Consider the following 20566-nt stretch of genomic DNA (forward strand, 5'->3'; position numbering starts at 1 on the left):
CTAATGATTTTAGGGCACAAGTCCATTAACAGCCATTTTTATGAGTCAAAGAACAATCCCACAGGTCTGCGGAGTCCAGTTCTGCTTCCATCAGCTTCACTGTGGAAAACCCAAGAGCAGTGGACCACGGGGAATGCATTATCAGCGCTCCTTAACTATTCTAAAGTGACATCAATTGCTGTGCCAACTTGATCCCAGTGGACCTTGTTAGCGCCATTTAATGGCAAAACGAGCCATCTTGTAAGTCCTGCTCCAACTGTGGGAGCTGCAAGTCCTGGCTGTACTGTTGCATTAGGTGGGGAATGGACAATGGAGTTATTTCAGTGCTTAGTGAGGGGACGCAAGTCTGGGAAGGACATGGTCGCACATGGGGCCAGTTTGTCTTGGTGCTCAGAGATGGTGCTCCATGTGACTGTCAAATAATAAAATACAGTGGCTTCTGGCATCATTTGAACATGTATTAGCCAAAATGATTCTTATTATTATTATTATAAAGACCCAGTTTTATTTACAAAATAAAAAATATAGACTCAATGTATACTTTGGCCAACATTAGCTATAAAGGCCCATTTATACTCTAGACAGAGACAGATGGACTTTGCGTTCATTTCTTCCTTAATTGTGCACCAAGCAGGGAGCATAGGACAACGGACAAAACAAAGCAATACCACTATTGCCACCACCAGAAGGCTATCCAACAAATCAAGTTAGTAAAAGTCATATTATAAGGCTGCTCATCGTCAAGCTCTCTCGTCGGCAACACCCAATTCCCCATTAACTGGACAACTTAAATTTAGTGGTCTTACATTCCACCAACACGGAACCCACTTGCGTTTTACTCCATTTTGGATCGAGCCCAAAAAAAGAAAGTAACCCCTTGTCACTATATGACTCCGTTTCAATTAATCGGGTAATCGTTTATATGAGAAAACTTCATCAGTGTTTGTCAAACCTGAAAATGATGATGTTCTCAAATCACTTGTTTTGTCCACAAACCAAAGGGATTCAGTTTTTACTGATTTCTTTGTTATCTGGAGCAAAGAAACTTGAAAATATTCACGTTTAAGAAGCTGAAACGATCAGAAATCTTGTTTTAATCATGAAAATAGCTCCAAATCGATTCATCGATGATCAAAATAGTTGACGATTACTTTAGTAATTGATTAATCAAGTAATTGTTTCACCTCTACATCTTCTCTTACGCTGCATAAAGATACATATTCTTGCATTTAATATCTATAAATTCATGTATGTTGCTAAAGTACACTGCGCTGCACTGACCTTTCCAGCCTGACTGAGAGTGATAGGTTTTGCGCCTCATGCCAAAAAAATAAAAATTGGCCATGATTTAACCACAGTGCATATCCAAAGCAGTGCCAAGAAAAAGTGAAGTACACAGGAGATGAATGTATTCCAGACACACTGTGCCACAGGAAAATAATGACGTTTCAGACTACGGGTTTGTTATCGTTATGATTTAATTAAAAAGCTCATTGCCTTAAGAGGACACTTTGGCCAGAGTTGTAGGGTATGCTTTCATTCCTCACAGCAAGGGAAAAAAAAAAAAAAAAAACATTAGCAAGTTCACAATTTACTGTGTGGAAATATTTTTTAGGACCATGAATCTATAATAGATCCATATACCATTGACTGCTGTTGTTAAAAGGGAGACCAAGTTGGAAATAGTTGAGAGGATGTAATAAAGATCTAAGGAATATAACTCATCACTGCCCTTTCACATTTGCAGACTTGCTGACATTTCTTCAATCTTGCCAATCAGATCAGCACAATCTATCCTGGGGGCGGTGGCTTGTGCACTTTTGTCGGCTCTGGCTTGCAAAAAGTATCCTTAAAAATGGATGCTTTTTTTTTTTATCAGGTGGTTTTTCTTTAAGAAATATCAGAGAAAACTTAATTGGGGAGGGATCATCTTTATCCCAACACTTACTTTGCGGTTTGTGTGTACCGTGGAGTATAAACTATAAAGTAATTACAAACTTCATTTTAAAGCAGTCTTCCCAAACTCAAATTGCTTCAAGCAAGCATGTAACCACGAGAGTCTGCAGAGTCATATTTACAGGTACAGTTAATATTATAAGCAAAGTGAAGGATTGCAAAATGTGGCTTTTACTGAACATTAGGCTCAACGTTTTGCCTTGTTATCCTGGAAGTTCATGTTAACCTCCATTATTCACAAGGATATTTGGAATATTGGGTACAGGAAATTGGAATTCGATTCATGTATATACACAGTCAGGTCCATAAATATTGGGACATTGACTCAATTCTCTTCTTTTTGGCTCTATAGACCATTGTAATGGATTTGAAATCAAACGAACAAGATGTGCTTTAACTGCACCCTTTCAGATTTAATTTGAGGGTATTTACATCCAAATCAGGTGAACGGTGTAGAATATATTAAATACAAGATTTGAATCCTAATGGTCTTACTTACTTAATTATTAGTGTAAATTTTCTCTGCACAACTACCTTTGTTTATGTCTTGATAAACTAGGTTGGTAAACAGAAAAATTAAATGTTGTTTGTTTCCTTTTTTATCTTGACTTATTTGTCCGATTGTCTGGGAAGTGGATGTGACCCTGGTAAACATGTTGAGCACAGCTCAAGAAGCAGCACTGAGGTCATCAAGAGCCTCTTTAAATGAGACAGGCCAACAGTTGCCAAGGTGACGGGCTACACCAACTAGCAAATATATGAGATTCCCAGACGACGTGAAAGTGTACGTGTTAGCGTTTCTGTGCGTTTTCACGATGACATGTGTTGCTCAGAGGTTTTAAGTTTAGACGTAAACGGGGTGGTAGGTGTTCCCCGTGAGCCCGACCCTGCTCTACTTCAGTGCTTCGCAGCCTTTTGAGTCACGACCCAGCAGAATAATCACATTTGTATTTGCACTGAGACATTTAACTCACCATCTGTCTGTCTGATGTTTCCCTCCTCTTCACCTCGCCTGTAGCTCCGTCTCTCGTGGCGTCTCATCCGTCTGTCACGCTACTCACATCCTCTGCTCTCTCCTTCTTTCTCCTGGGTCACAAAATTAGATACAATCTTATTTCAATCACATCTCTGCTTTATTTTACTAGATATAAAATATTGCGCATGTATTTTATACATAGATTGTCCCCGATTTCACACAAACAAACCATCATGACATTTCAACAGACACACAGCTAAAGGCAGATTAGAACATTAATGACTTAATTCAGAGTATCCTGTGCTGATACTGCATCATCTATATAACCTCATCCCTTCCTGTGTGCTCCTGTTGTGCTTTCAAGTTTGCTCCGACTCACATTCATCATTCAACTCTGTAGCTCTCTTTCTTCACAAAGTGGTGCGCCTTGGAATCAGTCCCATTAAGATAAAAACGTGTAAAGGTGTGCTTCGTAACAAAAATGTTGAGAACCCGCTAAATCAGATTGGATAACTAAAAGCCCTGTTTCTCTTCACCACACGAAGGTCCTGACTCTACTGCAACCGGAGACGACTCTTCCTCCACTTACTCTACATTCTCTCACTCTCACACACATATTTTGGATCGTTTTTTATCCTTTTCCAAGTGCATCAGCGAACTACAATGGCCTTCACATACCAAAAAGGATGTAAACACTCTTTCACAACTCTTTCCATTCTCCCACTTTCTACTGCCACATCTTCTCCTTCACTGATTCAAGCGTGGGCAAAGCCGGTCTTTGTCTATGTGATAAACTTCCACTTCAAAACGCATCTGGCTGCTGTAGGAACACAGCTGCACAAGATGGCAGCCTCCTTAAAGCAAGGCCCTCACCTAGTACATATAAAAAGCTTATTCTAAGGCTATGGAAACCAAAAGATTTTTCATTTTGAAGGCAATTATACACCTAAAACTATTAAGGGTTATATTATATTCCTGCCAATAAACCCTACATTTGTGGATTTATAATGCAAGAAGCTTAACCACTCCTTCAGTCCGACTACTTCATGACTAATTGAAAACGACATGCTGTTAATAATAATTACAGAGGCGACTTCTTGTTTGTTCAAAAATAACCACTATCTCTACAAAGTTTCTGTTCCAAGTCAGAAATCTGTCCAGAAATTATTTTAACTGTGCGTAGTTGTCTCTCAGCCTAACGTTAGACATGGTAGCTTCGGTGTTGATGCAACTCAATTTTCTCCAGCATTACATGAACTAATGTGAAAACAAAACTATAAAACCGGTACAATACAAAACGAGAACGTACCGAAAAATATCCCAAATTTTAAAAAATATATACTCCTGTTAGGGCTGCAACAAAATATTTTCATAATCAATTCATTTTTTATCCACAAACTAAAATGATTGACTTTTTAAATGATGTCCTTGTTATACAGAGCAAAGGACCCACATAATATTCACATTTAAGAAGCTGGGAAAACAGAATCTCAATTTAATTATAGAACAAAACACAATGATAAACCAATTCATCATCAAAATAGTTGACGATTCATTTAGTAAACGCTTAATCGTTGATGCCCTAGTTGGAAATATACAGTATATAGACCAGCAGTCATGCTTCGAGGGGCGGGAAGAAATGTGACTCAGGATTTCAAACTGTGGAGGGCAGCATTTAAGCATTTAACCTACAGCCTGTCACTATTTATTAGGAGAAGAATAAGGGGCATTGGTGAGTTGTGTTAGGCTAGATTGTCTCATTTCTCACACATCGTCTGCACATTTGGAGGATGCAACCTTGACTATTGGGGACACAGCTACAGACTTCCAGTAATACAGTCAAAAGTTATTGAGGCACCTCACTCAAACATCAACATGTCTATTTCAACCTCCTGGTGATGCTCGGGCAATGAAAACACCCAGTGTAGTGAACGATAACCTCCGATGTGTAATGCAAGAGAGTTTTGTATTCAGCCTTGTATTCAGGTTTAAGTAAGTGCAATGTCTGCTATTTATTTTTTCCCCCTTCAGTACAGTGTGGTCTATAAGTGTGGTGGTGGCTTCCTGACCACTGTGTGAGCCTGCGGGATACTGTGCGCGCGTTTGTGTATGTGTGTATGCATTTAGGCAGGGTCATTGAGGAGTAATAGGATTGCTCGACCCTCACTCCCTCTACTAACACCCTGGCAGAGACAGGCCTCCTAAATCATCCTCACATCTCTGAGCAAGATGGAGGACCTGGCATCGTCTCTCTCTGCCCGCCCTCCATCCTCGCTGCAGACATAACCGCCCTCCCCACTGTGGTACAGATACTGCTCGCAGTCATGATTTCCCCTCCAACCTCCGCGAGGAGTGGAATAATAGCTGCTCAGCATTCTGTGAATATCCACTGGGAGAATGTACTCCAGTTCATTGCAGCTGTGCCACAGTTGCTGTGTACAGGCTCTGCAGGCTGATCCTCCACTTCTTTGTTCTTGAACTTTTCATCTTGTGACTCCTAAAAAAGGAGGTGGTGGGAGGTGAAACAGCCTACTCTGCTGATATAATTCATTATTCATGTGCTGTACTTGCTTCCACTCAGGGTCACGAAGAGGCTGGAGTCACACATAGCCAGCGTCTATGCATGGCATCCTTTATCAGGCAAAACTTTGTGGGGGGGGGTTTTTTAAAGTCATTTTTTATATTCCTGAGCAATAACAAAAACACACCAATAAATGTATATTCTTCCACAACAGCAAACAAATGTAGAAATGGATTTCCCTTGTCTGTTTCTTCAGCAATAAAAGGGCAATGTGTCATAAGACCAGCGGTGTGTTTATAGGTTTTATGTATTTTTTTATGTGCTCTGTATAGTTTCTGTTCTTTGTGCATTTATTTCAATCTTTCCACTTTTCAAAGCACTTTTGCCTCAGTGTATGCAACGCACACATAAACCTATCTTTTATGTACGAGTCCCAAACAGAGCTAAAACAATATAGTCACAGCCCAGAGACTCAAACTGTAGACGATGAAAGACAAAGTTCCTCAGACACCAAATTTGACCAACAGCAGCTTGTAGAATTGAGGAAAATGTGTATTGAAAGTGGCACTGGAGGAGAAAAGTTATTACTGATAGGACAACACGTTGTTGTCTTATACGTATGACATTTCAGCACAACATGAATTCAAAGTAAAACGAAACTTAAGGGACAGGAAATGACATCAGCCACAGAGGCTACTGGGAGCTAACAGCAGTTAGCATTTGGAAAAGTGATCATTTTCAGGCTCTAGCAGGCACATTGCTGTCATATATAACATGGACAGATAAATCCTCTGAGGCTGGAAGTTTGTGTAGGACTCTGTGCTGCACTGTGGAGCCAAGAATAGAACTTTAGCTACGCGAGACAACAATTCCAGGAATTTAGCGCATTGTGACGTCCCGATGAGCGCAGAAGTCAACATAGTGTGTTGTGTCTCCTGTACTTTGACTGAGGAGGACCACAAAAACACGAGCGAGTCGTCTTTTTACACACTTTGCCGACTGATAGGGCCTCCAGAGTCCCAAATATAAGGATTTAAAATGATTAAAAAGTCGATTTTGCATAATATGGGACCTTTAAATATGACAAAACTAGATGCCAGAAAGAGCAGAATTTATCCTTAGACCTCAAATGGTTCTTTTGTGTCACAGTTAACATAGTTCACAGAGTTAAAAACAACGTCAGCACAGGAGATTCATCCACTGCTTCCTCCATAAAAAGTGTTAAGAAAGGTGTTTGAAATCTTTCCTTCAGACATAAGTGACAAAACCTCACCAACATGTTAAGATATTGTAGACTTAGAGCACATGTTCTATGAGTAAACAATATAAAAAATAGCTCAAATAATTCAGTATTTTTGCATTTCTACTTCAAAGTTTCAAAAAAAAGGAACTCCATTCAAAGCCACTTTTAGCTTTAGCAAGGACAATAGTGAGCTTTTTCTGTCACAACCAGGACACGCAAACATGGGAAAGACCCAAAGTTCAATGACTCAGTACAAAAGAACAATATGACAGGCTTACCGTGTGACGAGGCAGGCAGCAGTCAGAGCAACACTAACAAGTCCAACAGGAAAGAAAAAGAAAGTATCAAAGAAAAGAATAAAGCTCAGGCAACAAAAGGGGGTCAAACTCCACGAAGACAGAGAAAACACAAGCATTTTGATGCCAACAGCTCAAACAGTGAAACACAAGGCTCTCAATACAGATGAATAATTAGCAAACGAGAAACAGGTGAGTCAGAAAACTGGTGGGAAAACAGTGAGGAGGCAAACGAGGACAAGCACTCTGACAACAAAACACTTAACAGACCCTGAAAGAAGAAGAAGAAGAAGCAACATCATCTGAAAGAAACACCTCAGGACACCAAACAGTGTTTTTGTTTAGAAGAGCTGTAAACTGGGGACGTTTCTACCGAATGTCTTTAAGATACTAAGTGTTTATTTTTAGCCGTTTCGCAGCTATAAAGTTGACTAAGTGAGTAAGCTCCAGTCAAGAGTCTCGGTCTCTCTCTGACAGAGAATTAAGAAATCTGAGAATGCATTTCCTTTTCCATCTTTGTTCATTGTTTTGCAACAGCAGCTTTGCCCTATGTCTCGGTAGCTTTATCACCATGACAACCACAAGTGGATGAGGTTATCTGGTTTACTGCTGTTGCATCTCGCTTGCAAATGTCGGCGGCTACTGCTGCACAACTTTCACTTGTGGGGGGGGGGGGGGGGGGACTCTCAAATGAAACAAAGGCTTTAACTTTTACAATGTTTTGCTGTGACAGACACATTATACACTGCACCCTAGTTTGATCTTATCACACTTTGTCCCTGGGGTTTATATATATGTAAAATGAACGAGCAAAACCAAGAAAAACTTCGTAAATAATTTGAAAGGTGCTGAAAAGAAATCCTATACGGATCAAATGATAAGTTGGGAGCTGAGCAGTAATGTGCAGCGATGGGATAGTGATGAACCAGGGGTGATGCACTAGATCCTATAGTTAACAAAAGTGTTTGCGAAAACTCATACAGTCGAGGTTTCCAGAGGCAAAGCGCTGCAGGGTTGAGCAAGCAGAACGGAGACTGTCTGCAGTGAGGAGTGTAGAGATTAAAGCAGCTGGTTCTTTATTTATCAGCAGGTACAAGCGCTGCTGTGCGCCTGCACTGCTGTCTATCTATCAAGATTGTTGTCAGCTGTTTTTCCCCTGGCAGTGATGCTCAAACAGCAGTACAGCCTCTATTGGAACAGGAAATCAAACCATTTACAGAGTTTAGGGACAGCAATTTAATTGCATCAGACACAGGGAGGGGGGGGGGGAAAGTAGATTTATGAAAATTGCTTTTATTGTAATTCAAAACAAAACAGTCACTGAAAGGCGTGAAGATTATCGTATCGTATTATCTTAGTGTGCTCCGTTATCTTTTGGATTTCTAGCTGGAGGCGTTTGCGTCCAGACTCATCAATTATAGGAGTTGATCTTGTGTCTGACTTCATTTGGGGTTCAAGTCCACAGTCCAAATCTCAAAGTGTGGGATTCAAGAGAAAAAAAAAAAGGGGGGGGGGTGTGTTCAGATGTGCTGCAGAAGGTGCATACGTTCAGTCCATCACCATGGGGAGATGTTTGTGGAGGTCTGCTGCATTAACGTTCCATCTTCTACCCCTTTATCCTGCACATGAGGGTCCGTAGAGGGCGCTGTGCCAATCTCAGCTGACATAAGGCGAAAGGCAGGGCCACACGTAGGGCTTTCACACCGGCAGAGCTCTGTGCCGGTTCCCAATTTGAGCCGGCCAGCGTACCAAGAAATACCTGGTTCATCCCTGCAAACTGTGATCTGCCATTATTTTGCTGTTGCTGTGTCAAGGAATACTTCCCCGATTTGCATTTAGCTTTAGAATGGGGTAGTATATTTGAAAAATTGTGTTTCCCAGTTTCCCCTGAGTTGTTACGTGCCCACCAGTAACATTTGGTCACTTGTTCTGATTCTTGGTCAGCGGCTTGAATCTGCAACGCTAAATACACACTTTTTAGACCCACCTGACCTCATTCCCAGAATGTAAACAGTGTCCGCCATCTTTGCTAACAGTTATGCTAACAGGACCAACTTCTCAACTCAGGGGAATCTGCGGTTGAAAAGTACAATTTCTCAAAAATGCTATTAAGTATTCCTTTAACTTAAATGCCCTTACACTATTATAGTACACTAACTAAAACTACTTGTTACTGATTACACATCACTACCGAGTTGTGATATATGAGAAAATCCTGACAAAATGCCCTTCAGAATCCTCTCAGTGGGCAAAATATATAGAAAAGAAATTCTGTTTATCACATAAGACATTAAAAACAGTGCAGCTGGAGCCTCCCCAAAGGGGAGACACTGAGCAGACACTGTAGCTTAATGATCACCACACACACGAAGCCAGGGGACAAATAATGTGCAGATGCTGCCAAACACTGCAATTACATGGCAACAGGACAAATAAGTCATCTTTTTTTGTTTTTGTTGCAAAATGTACCGCTTTAAATTATGGATTACTAAGGACGTTAAAACAAAAACAGTGCATTTTTATTCCCCAATCTTTTCCTTGGTCCTTTATCTGCTGAGCCCCTGAAGTGACATGAGCAAAAAAGAAAAAAATATATGTATTTTTTTTGGGAAACTCGAGATCTCAACTTTGAAAAAATTAAAAAATTTAAATTAAAAAAAAAAAAAAAAATACATATTTTTTTGGAAAACCGCGTATCACTTTGGGAGCTCTGTTTTTTTTTTCAACGACCGCCAACTTCTGAAAAAAGGGAAGGTTTAAGTTTATACTGTACATGTGTAGCTGTGAACGTAAAAGTTAGTAGTTATTTCAACTAGCTGGACAGGGTTAATGACAGCAATTAAAAGTCAACCACCAGTAAGGAAGTCAATTCTTGTTTTTGTTTTGTTTTTTATTATCATTATTATTATTATCATTTTGAGAGAAATATGACATTACATTGTTTTTCACCCCACAGGTGAGAATAAAACATAAATAAAATATTCTTACAAAATGTTGCATTAAATCACAAATGGAACAAGTCTTTTACATTTGATTTGTTTTATACAGAAACCATATTTACACATTTGCCCTTTTTTTGTCTGTCTTATGTCTTTTTATTTTTACAATGTTGAGAGTAAAACAATTGTGTACCACCTTTATAGTACAAAACGTTTCCTTCGTTTTCAAAGCCGAGGTATAAAAGCTCTCCTCTCTCTCGTTCTCTCTCTCCTGAAAAGATGCCAGGTTCTACTCTAGTGCATTTTATTGTTAAGATTTAAGGCTACGCAGGGGTTCACCTGATGGACACACTCATCTTACGGACAGGCCAATCATGATCGGGTAAAGAGTTCATTTTCCTGACTCGCGTCTGCTGATTGTCCCTTACAGAGAGGGGTTTGTGGTTCTGCCCGGTTGCTTCATCCTCCCCCCCGCCCCCTCCCATATTAAAGCTGCTGCCGACTGGTTTCACTGAATAACCAATTACAATCTCTGACAACTTATTTGTTTCTGCAGTCAATTATGAATGCTGAAGGGAGAATGTCAGAGAGCCCATCGCTCATCGCGTTGTCTCTGTACTGCAAATACATGCAGAGGAGAAATAAAAACATGTCAATTGTGCATAGCAGGGAGAACACACTAATAAAAAAATAATTATATTTGTTGTTGTTGTGTAAGAGGGGAATCTCATTTAGTCGTAGGCGCAGTACTCCCAAGTGGTCAAATGACAACTAACGCAACAGAAGAAAGAAAGAAGCCAATTTGTCTACCGTTTCTTTGACAGGATTACACCGAAGCCATAAACAAAAGACATGAAGCAACTAATTGGCTGGCCCTGTAAGCCCCTTTAGAAGACACACTGTAATAAACCAGCCTTGACATGAAGTCAAATCCTCAACGCAGACATAAAGTTAACGATCGAGCACTTTAACATTAGACAAAAGAGGCAGCGGAGATCAGCGACGCTGCCGTGTTACTCACTGGAAAAGACCGATTGATTTGTTTTCTGTATACATCTCCTGCCTGTCCAGCAGGCAGTTGTTTAACCCACTATGGGTTTGTTGGGGGGCTAAAACATAGGTTTAAAACATAAAAACACATCGCCTTGGAAACAATATATAAAACCGGCAAGCCCCCTTTTTTTATATTTCACACTAACGAAATAAAAGAAACGCAGCTTCCATTATGTACTTAACAAATGAACTCGCTTTGGATCATTGTTGCTTTTCGTGTGCACCCGTGTGTGTTAGAATGTCCTTTAATGGAAAATCAACACATTAACAATACCAAATAATACAAAAGTGCTTGACGACAGTGATGGGTGTCGATTAGTCGGAACTGATCACAACCTCAGGTTGTAGATTTAGTGATTAAAACATGAACTTAAAGTCCTCTCCCATTTTCCCCAAACGTTTAGTCTTGTGTGTTGATTATCAGAAGTTAAAAAAAGGGGAGGATGAAAGATAAAGTTGGACTATGTAATGGAGGCCATCGGTATGCTTCCTACAGTCACATGCAATTAAAAAACACGAAGGAGAGCGCTGCTCGTCAATGTTCAGATAAAAGATGTGGGCTGCATAAAAGCCCATTGACAGGCAGATAAAGGGAGGATCAAGCTAATATCCATCCACGGCTCTAAAACACACTAAAGGATATGAATGGAGCCATTAGACACCAGGAGATATGGCTTGATCCTCTCATTACTGTTGAGTCTGGGGAAAATACAGACACTGCGCATCTGAAGCATTTTCACTGCAGCGCGGAGATGTACATTATTCAAATGAAATGAAACCTCACCAAAGGAGCAAGATTGACGGCATTAAGTCACTGTCGAGCACGATTAAAGTTAACATTTGCCTCGTAAACTGGAGACAAACGCGGCGCCTGTAATCACTTTTGCTTTTTCAAGCCACGAGGAATACGACACCAAGCTCCAGTTTTCTTTTCAGGGTGGATTTTCTTTTTCGAGAGGCATTTATGACGGAAATACTGGAGGAGAAAAGAAAAAAAAAAAAAACACTGAAAACATTGATTTAGAAATGTGGGACACAAACATTAGGCAGACTTTCCTCTGTGGTTTCACTGAACAGTAATCAATGAAACCTACGATTAGGAGTGAGACTTTTCCAGTGAAACACTGGCATTAATCGTATTCAAAGTGGCATTTGGATATGTGAAGACGTATTAACGGCATGTCGATGTTGGAAATAATACCAGGACTGAACAATAGTAGGACGAGTACAGAGACTGCTAGAAAGAAACGGCCTGGTCGGGGACACAAGAGACCGTTAACAACAGGAAGGCAGACAGGTCTAGAAAATACACTATGTTTTCTTCAAAATGAAGAAATCAAAATGATTTTTTTTGGAAAAAGGAAACTGGATTTTTGTAAAGATAATATTTAAATGTGTAACGGCTAATCCAGGGTCTGTATTTGGACTCGGCAAAAATACTCTAATAACCAGTAACCAAAAATGAGTGGTATTTTATTTAAAAATGCCTGCATGTTATGTCAAACCGCTCTACGTTATGATAAGAAGTTAACTGTAGCTTTTTCAAAGGTGACCTAAAAGAGCCTGATGGTGAACTGCAGTAACACCTTGCTCTGTAAGTCAGAACAGCGTTGATGATGATGATGATGATAATGATGATGATCAACAGAAGAAGATCTCTCCATCCACAGGAGGCTCTAGGTGGTGCTGAAGATCTGGAAGGAAGAGAAAGAGAGGAGTCAGCACCTTATGAGAAGGTTTTTTAGTTGTTAATTAGTTGTAACATTTACTCTCCGGGGATGTTCAGTGAGCAGCATCATCCTCCTCCTGCTTCATATTGATCAAACCCTTGACAAGACAAAGTGTGCCGTCAGCGTGCTCCATTACAGAATTGAGAAATGCTGATTCAGCGAGAAACTCTACTTATGACTCAAAGAAGAGTCATATTTTAATACTTTGGTTTACACACGAAATGACCTCAGAATTTCCCAGGCTTCTCACATCTGGAGCACAAAGACATAATACTTGAACGTGTAATGTTCATAAGACAGTTACCGACAGACTCAGTTTCTCTGCTGCCAAAGCAGATAAAGAGCGCAGAAATGTAGTTACTGCCTGATGAGGTTCATCTGAAATATTTAACTGGGTTTAGATCATTTTTTTCCCAATAAAAGACATCAGGGGGTTCAGTTTTCATTTCCAATCATCATTGCATTGTCTCCACAAGTTACTCTGAGCTGTAGTGAGAAGCCACAGGAAATTAAAAATCCATTTTTAAGATCAGAATCCAGCTCCCTTATCTTTTTTTTTTAATATTTTTGGAATAAAATATTAGGAGCTCCGTTTCAACAAATATGTTGAGTTTGTCCAAACATATTTTCATTTGTTTTTTATTTTCTGACTATTTGTAAAGTGTTATTATTTTACTACATTGGTATATTTCATTTGCTCAATGTTATTTATTATTTTATTATATATTTTGTTATTATTATTATTATTATTATTAGGACTGCAGATATTTAAATTGTTTCCTCATATTCTGTTGTGTCTTTGTTTTATCATCTGAGTTTAGTTACATCAGATGTTCATTCATTCCCTGCTGTTTATCCTATGACGGTGATGGAGTGGCTTGAGCCAATCCCAGCTACAAAACAAACATAAACAAATATAAATACAGTATGCCTGAATTAACTCATCTATAAAAGTTGATCGGTCAGCAGATGGGGAGCGACAGCGTTCTCCAGAGAAAACCAGAGTTTTGACTCGAAACTATCTTGAGGTTACATTTACTATGAGCTGAAGAAGACAAAGGAGCAGTTTAACACAAGCCGACACTCGCAAGCGACGTATGATTAAATTGTTATACGGTCAGTGTCATTCAGTAACCAGCGTTTATGTGTCTGTGGAAGACTGAGGTTATATTTCTGTGTGTCACATGGATGAATTCATCCAGGTGCTCGGTTTAAAATGTTATTTATTAGGTTTAGATTCTGGCAGTTTAGAGATTTCTTCTCTCAAAGTTGTACTCTTTGTTTATTAATACAACTACTAGATTCAAAGGCACTGTCAAATTATTGACCGATATTGAGCTTTGGTGCCATTGATTAAAGTCAAACTGTGTTTTGGGTCTGGTTACTTCCTGGTCTGATAATCAAACATCACATGTCTAATCTGAACTAACCTGCTCACTCAATGCAAGACACTGAATAATTCTACTAATTGTAAATCCTTCGCCCTCCCGCCTGCTGATTCTCTACCTGCTGTCTCTTTACTCCCAGCTTTGCCCTTTTTCTTCTTCTTCTCCTTCTCTTTGCTCTTGCTCTTGGCCAGGTGCAGCAGACCCTTTGAGATCTGGTTATTGGCTTCACCGCCCTTGAGGTTGGTGTTGGTGGAGGATAAGGTAAAGGGATTGAGGCTTTTTCCTTTGGGCTTGGACTGCTGGGGCTGCATCCTGGGCAGGGAGGAGGAGGAAGAGGGGGAGAGCTCCAGCAGGTCGGGCTCCAGAGACTGGGAGAAGCCGGGGAAATGGGATTCATCAGACGTCGTAGAGGGAGTCCTCTGGAAGGAAAAAGGATAGAGGTTAGACGGAAGAACAGCTGCTTTCTACATCTGTAACTGAATGTGTTTTTGCAAGCTTACTATGAATAAATCATGAGCACACAATAGTTTAATGGTGAAAAATAACTTAAGCGTTGGCATCGAAACTTTATCATGTCAAGAGTCCTTTAAATGTCACACTTTCAGAAAGGACACAAGTGAAAGCCTCCAAAAAACAGTCAGTATCTACAAATATAAACCCTGCTGAAGTGTCACAGCGTAAAACACTAAATTCTTCCTGGCTCAATAAGTGTCAGTGCGGCTGAGGAGACGATAAAGGAGCCCGTTTTCCTGCAGGGAGCTACAGATCACGTTATTACTCACCATTATGACTTTTAATGCATCCCTGCTTACCTCAGACAGATGAAGCTGCTCCATCTTGTCAAGCTGCTGCTGCACGGCCTCCCTGTCCCTCTCCAGTTTCCTCTGTGCGTCACGAAGCCTCTCCAGGTCTTTTTGGTATTCCTCCTTCTTACTCTGCAGCTCCTGCTTGTCCTCGTCCAGCTTCTTGTGCTGCTTTACGACCTCCTCCTCCTGCAGTGGGTGAGAGGAATGTTGGATTTATTAAAACGACACGGGTCAAGGACGCAACAAGTTTGCTCAGGTCTGGTCTTCGAATCACTGATACACTAGAAAATGTAATCTGCCGTGATTCCGAGAGATAAAACCTTGACCGCTGACAGACACACGGAATATCCTCAAAAGGGTAAATAAAACAAAATGAGAGTCGGAGCCTAATTGCAATTTAAGTTGAGTGAAGTTTTTAGCCAACATTTGATAAATGATTTTGTGTTAATGTGAACTATAACCAGAGGGAAAGTTAATTTGTTTGTAATGCGAGAATACATCCCATTTTTAGAAATTCAATTTGTCTCAAGGTTGTAGTTCCCTTCCTGAGTCAGGCAAACAAAGAAGAGGAGCTAAAGTTTTCTGACCTCACTCTCTCTTGTTCATGTCTTTTCCTGTTCTTGTTTTTCATTTTGAAGAAATGTTAATATCTGACGGAGGCTTAAAATGTGCAAGGATACATAAAATACAGTGTCGCAGCAAAGGTAGAAAACCAGTAATATCACATCCTGGTGGGTTTCTTCACATGTAGAAGAAACCCAGTAAAGCATTGATTAAAATCAGATTTTTTTGGGGGGAAAGACTAAAGAAAACACTTTCCTTTTTCTGTTTTCTCTTCACTGCTTTCAGTTCTGCAGCATCGAGCATTTAAAGCAAAGAATGCAGGCCTTTGCAGTAGAACTTTGGCAAACTGAAACACTGACATGAGAAGCGAGCCAAGGTAACTGTAAAACACAGCAGAAAGCTTCTGCTGGGAGAGTCGTTTCAAATAGGCAAGAGACTGCAGTTTTTATAGGGAGCCCATATGACCTTGTTATTCAGCCAACCACCAGCATCTCTAAAAGCCAGGCACTTGTGTTAGCATGCTGCTTGTACAAATGGACTATATATATAATTGGATATAATCCCAGTACAGAAAGATAAGCCAAGGTTGAGGTGCCCGAGACCTGTATTTGGAACAGGTGACTACATTGGCTGCAAAAGAAGTGCAATGGTCCCTTCTAGTTTCAAAGGGAGGCTTTAAATGACAAACCAATGGGTAATATTATGTTATCACTGTAAAATATGTATTTATTCATGATGCATTTCATAGGTGCAAGCCTAAATGACAGGGTTGTCCGCAACCTTTTCCAAATGACTATGTTTTGTCTTTTCAAAACATTATCTTGTTGCATACTATACATTAACAAATAAAGCTTTCTTCTAGTTCTTCTGTTCTGAGACTTCTCTACGATTATCAGGGTTCCCACACCTTGTTTGACAAGTCAAGGACTTTTCAATGACTTTCCAGGAGCAATTTCCTTAAATTCAAGGACTGCATGTGCTGATTTGCAGCACGCTCTGCATTTGGACAAGAGATTGTCCTTGGGATCTTTGGGCAAGTCAGTCTTTGTCATTTTCTTTGATGAGTCAGAGATCTTGGAATGTTCATTTCCCAGGCATCACGTAATTTGGTCATTCTTCTGCATGGAAACTCATGTCAATGATGGAGAGAGACACAACACCGCTAGAAACCATGACTCGACATTTGTTCTGCAAAGGCATAATCTTCGTACATATAGCAATGCAGGGTGCATGAAACAGTAAGTGGCGTTACCTAAATATCAACTCAACTTCTTTCTTGCACAAAACTCAAGCACTTTCAATGGCCCGTGTTTATTTGTCTTGAAAAAAAAACAAAGTAAAAGCTTCAAGGATTTCAAGGACCCGTGGGAAACCTGCACTACTCCAGTGTCTATGGAATCTCTCAGATTAAATGTGGCCCCGCAGGCCTTGCTCTCAGTGAAACTCAACTTCCAGGTGAAGAAATATTTCCACCAAAGATTTATTTTTGAAGGCAGCATGCGATCACAACAGAGCACGAAGATCCTGACACACATCTACAGTGTCATTTTACAAGTACAACCCACGTTAAAAACACATAAGAAAAAGTCAAAAACAACAGGTACCTGTATGTGCAGCAGCACCTCTTTGTCAGTCATCTGATGTTCCCTGAGCTCCCACTCCTTTTCTCTTCTCTTCTTCTCCTCAGCATGAGCCGCCTGCTGCCTCTGAAGCGTTGCAAGCTCCTGCCGCTGCTTCTCAAGGCTGCGCTGCTTCTCCTGTTCAATCAGGGAGCTGGGCCGCGAGGACGGCCGAGACAACGACATGCAGGAGGCAGTGCGCTCGCTCAGGGCCTGTCGCTGCTCCTCTATGAAACTGTCCTGTTGGACCACCACTGCCTGGATAAGAGAGGACCGTAATCAAACCTCACATTAGCTTGGACACATTCTGCCTCCTGCTGTGGCGTGGTATTCTGATATGTTTTCAAGAAAAGCTCCGTTTTCTGACTGACACTAAGAGCTAAAGCCTCACTGATCTGGAGCACAGTGGAACACTGCAAGTAAAATATCTTACCTGCAAAGTGCTGAGAAGGAGGTGCAGATTGGAGACACTGTGAAGAACCTGCTGTTGGAAAAGAGAGACCACTGAGTACTACATAACCACAAACCACCTTTTCTGTTCTTTTTCTTTCTTTAGTGGGAGAAAAATGCTGTCGAGCTGTTGGATGTTTATGCTGCCCTTGACTTTGCTTGTTAAAATATGCCCCAGATGGTAGCAGCGCTTCATTTTAAACATGAAGAAGTGAAAGCAGTGGATTCATTGTAATATGAATTCCCCGGCGCAAGACTAATCCAACGCGTAACCAAATTTCACCATTCAAACACTGACAAAGCGACAAGGCCACTGAGCATTCAGCAGCCAACAATGTTTGTCAGGACACAAAATTAATGTTAATGTGCAGCTGCACAAAATAACAAAATATAACAGCACATGTGCAGAATAACGCACAGAAAAAGATCAGTGGAGCCTGTATAAGAACTAGACTGAAATGAACCACCAGATCACACAGTTGCACATTTTGTAAGTTAACATGTTACATTTCATTTTATCTCAATGCCTATTAGACCGCCATTACCATTTAGGCGTTAAATTTTTAATGTGGCAGTTCATTAGAACTAACCCTTACCTTTCTTACTTTTACAGAACTTAATTATTTAAACCGCTACCAAACATGAAGATGAATTGCTTAAATTGGATCTATTTTGCATAACATTTCTTTTATTTATAATTTTTCTTATTAGTATACAATGAATAACCATGAGTGTTTACAATCCTTTTCAAGCAATTTAACTTGTCATGTATTTGTGTGCTTTTGAATAATGAAACTAAATCTACTGACACAAATGATTAAAAAACTGATTAAAAAACTACTACTACCACTACTGCCACATGAGTTTGATCTAATATGATTATTGATGCTGCTAACGATGATGTCGACACAGAGTTTGGACAGTTTCCATGTCAACGCTGCTCTAATAGAATTACAGAGACAGGAAGTCAGTATTACCTCACTGTTCCTCTTCAACAGCAGCAGTAGGTTGGCGTTTCCTCCCTGCAGAGAAACACAAACACACACACACACTCAGAGTACAGCAAGAGCACATTAACACTCCCATACACACACATCTGCTGGTGTCTCATTATGTGTGTATAGTCAATCGACGTGAGGATGCATACAGTAAAGTATGAATAAAAATGTGATTAGAATACGTGGGCGCGCGCGCTGTATCGGATTATGATGATGAACAACTAATAAAGTCCTGCAGAAGTCTTGCAGCTGTTGCATGACAATGTGTTGAATCTCTAAATATGTTTTATATAAAAAACAATGCGGATATGGCAGGAAACTTTGTGGAGTCAAAACCCTGCACTGCATTGGCTTGGCTGGACTAAAACATTTAAGTAACGAATATGCACAGTCCTGCTGCTTGATAAACCGTGTGTGTTCAGGAGGTTAAATGCCTAAAAATAAAAGCAGGCATTCAGTGCATGAAACAGTAGCAGGCAGCAAAAGATGATCCATGTTTTCCATCAACTGTTCTGATACAAGTGATAGTCATCATTAGCGATGCAACCTGGCAGGGTAAGTCAAGAGGCTAATTCACTAGAGGAAGAGCAGCAGGTAATTTATCTTAATGGTATTGTTAATGTTGGAGGATAAATGCTGCTTCCCAACATATGGCCTCAGGTTCTCATTGAGGTGTGGGTGGTGCAGTGGCTTTAGAGTCAAATATAATTGGCTGGTGAAATACTGACCTTTTTCAAAACACTGTCAGACTCCGTCCTGCGCAGATCTCCTGCTGTATCCTCACCCTCGTCTCTGTCTCCACCTGACATGAAGGGAGGCCAACGGGAGACCAGATGAGTCAGGCAGAAACGAATCCACATTTACCGACACATCATGATTGTACACACTGAAACCATCACTTATGGATAAAATAAATACGTGACATGAGCCAAGTCAGAAAGAGCATTAAGAACATTGTCAATAAGTGTTATATTTTCTGCTCATCATGTTCTCAGACACACCGATAATAATATCGACAGATTGTCCATGCGTGTAACAATTGACATGAACTCCGGCCTGTAGCTGCTCGCTCCACATCAACCACCACCCGCAAGGATGAAAATCAATCAGGCAAAATCACAGCTCAAACTTTGTATTAGTTGCTTAAGAGTAGCACAGAGTTGTGTGTGAGCTGATGAAAGTGTCAAAAACTGACAGATAACACAGGCTGCTGATATTACATGCTCCTCATTCAAGACCACGGTTTCTCTTCGGTGATGAAAAGCAATTTGGAAGAAAATGATCCCGTTTATGGAAAATGTCTCGATATTCGACATCATTTGAGGAACGGAAAAGCACACCAGGCTCACAGATGAGAGGGGCAGCGAACGAGGAGACGGTAACAATGAGCTTTTGAAGTGAACCCATAAAATCTGCATCAACAGCTGTTGTGACCATTCACCAGCTGATGTCATCTTTCTTCAGAGATTACATGAACAACCTGCTTGATCGTTATTGTGACACTAATATAAGCGGTTCTCAGCTGTGGTCTACGAATAAGTTTGATTTACGGATTAATGATAAATAGTTACATATGTTGAAGAACAACTGAAGTTTTTCGCTTGCTTCGTGAATAAAATAAAGGTTTAAAATGCCGTTCAAAAATGCTACACTGGTAAAAATCTGTTGTACTGTTATTGTTTCACATCACTTCTACTGATAGATGTGTGGACTATCACCACAATGTTAGTGGTGTCCCACTGTGGTTTAGTGAGCCATCAGTTCAGAGGTGTCACTCCAGGCTGTCTCCCTTTGGAAATATCAGCTCTCCTTTCCAAGCCCCCGTCTAAAATGTTTTATCTAACCGCACAGAAGAGGGGTATTATGGGAAGCGACTGCTAAAGATTAGTTTTAGGGGGAAAACTGAAATATTTTACATGCTGAGCTTCCAGCAGTGTGAGTTCCGTTTGAAGTCCAGTCACTTGTCGATGAGTCGATGCACTTATGTGGACCAGCAGGTGAGAAGGCTTCAGTGTGTTCAACAGTTA

At 40.4% G+C, this 20566-nt stretch overlaps 1 protein-coding gene across 1 annotated transcript in view; it reads right to left on the reverse strand.

Moving 5' to 3' along the window:
- Window positions 1–9991: 9991 nt before the first annotated feature.
- LOC310936788 (A-kinase anchoring protein 13) overlaps window positions 9992–20566 on the reverse strand; it is an 80843-nt gene continuing 70268 nt past the window's right edge. The window contains exons 32-38 of the mRNA XM_083900935.1: window positions 19268–19341; window positions 18450–18563; window positions 17525–17575; window positions 17077–17349; window positions 14915–15094; window positions 14221–14521; window positions 9992–12678 (exon numbers count right to left, since the gene is read on the reverse strand). Coding sequence (XP_083757061.1) covers window positions 12626–12678; window positions 14221–14521; window positions 14915–15094; window positions 17077–17349; window positions 17525–17575; window positions 18450–18563; window positions 19268–19341 — 1046 coding nt within the window. The 3' untranslated portion in view covers window positions 9992–12625. The remainder of the gene's footprint in view (window positions 12679–14220; window positions 14522–14914; window positions 15095–17076; window positions 17350–17524; window positions 17576–18449; window positions 18564–19267; window positions 19342–20566) is intronic.

This window comes from Microchirus variegatus (genome assembly GCF_963457635.1).
Source record: "Microchirus variegatus genome assembly, chromosome: 14".
NCBI classification, from domain to species: Eukaryota; Metazoa; Chordata; class Actinopteri; order Pleuronectiformes; family Soleidae; genus Microchirus; species Microchirus variegatus.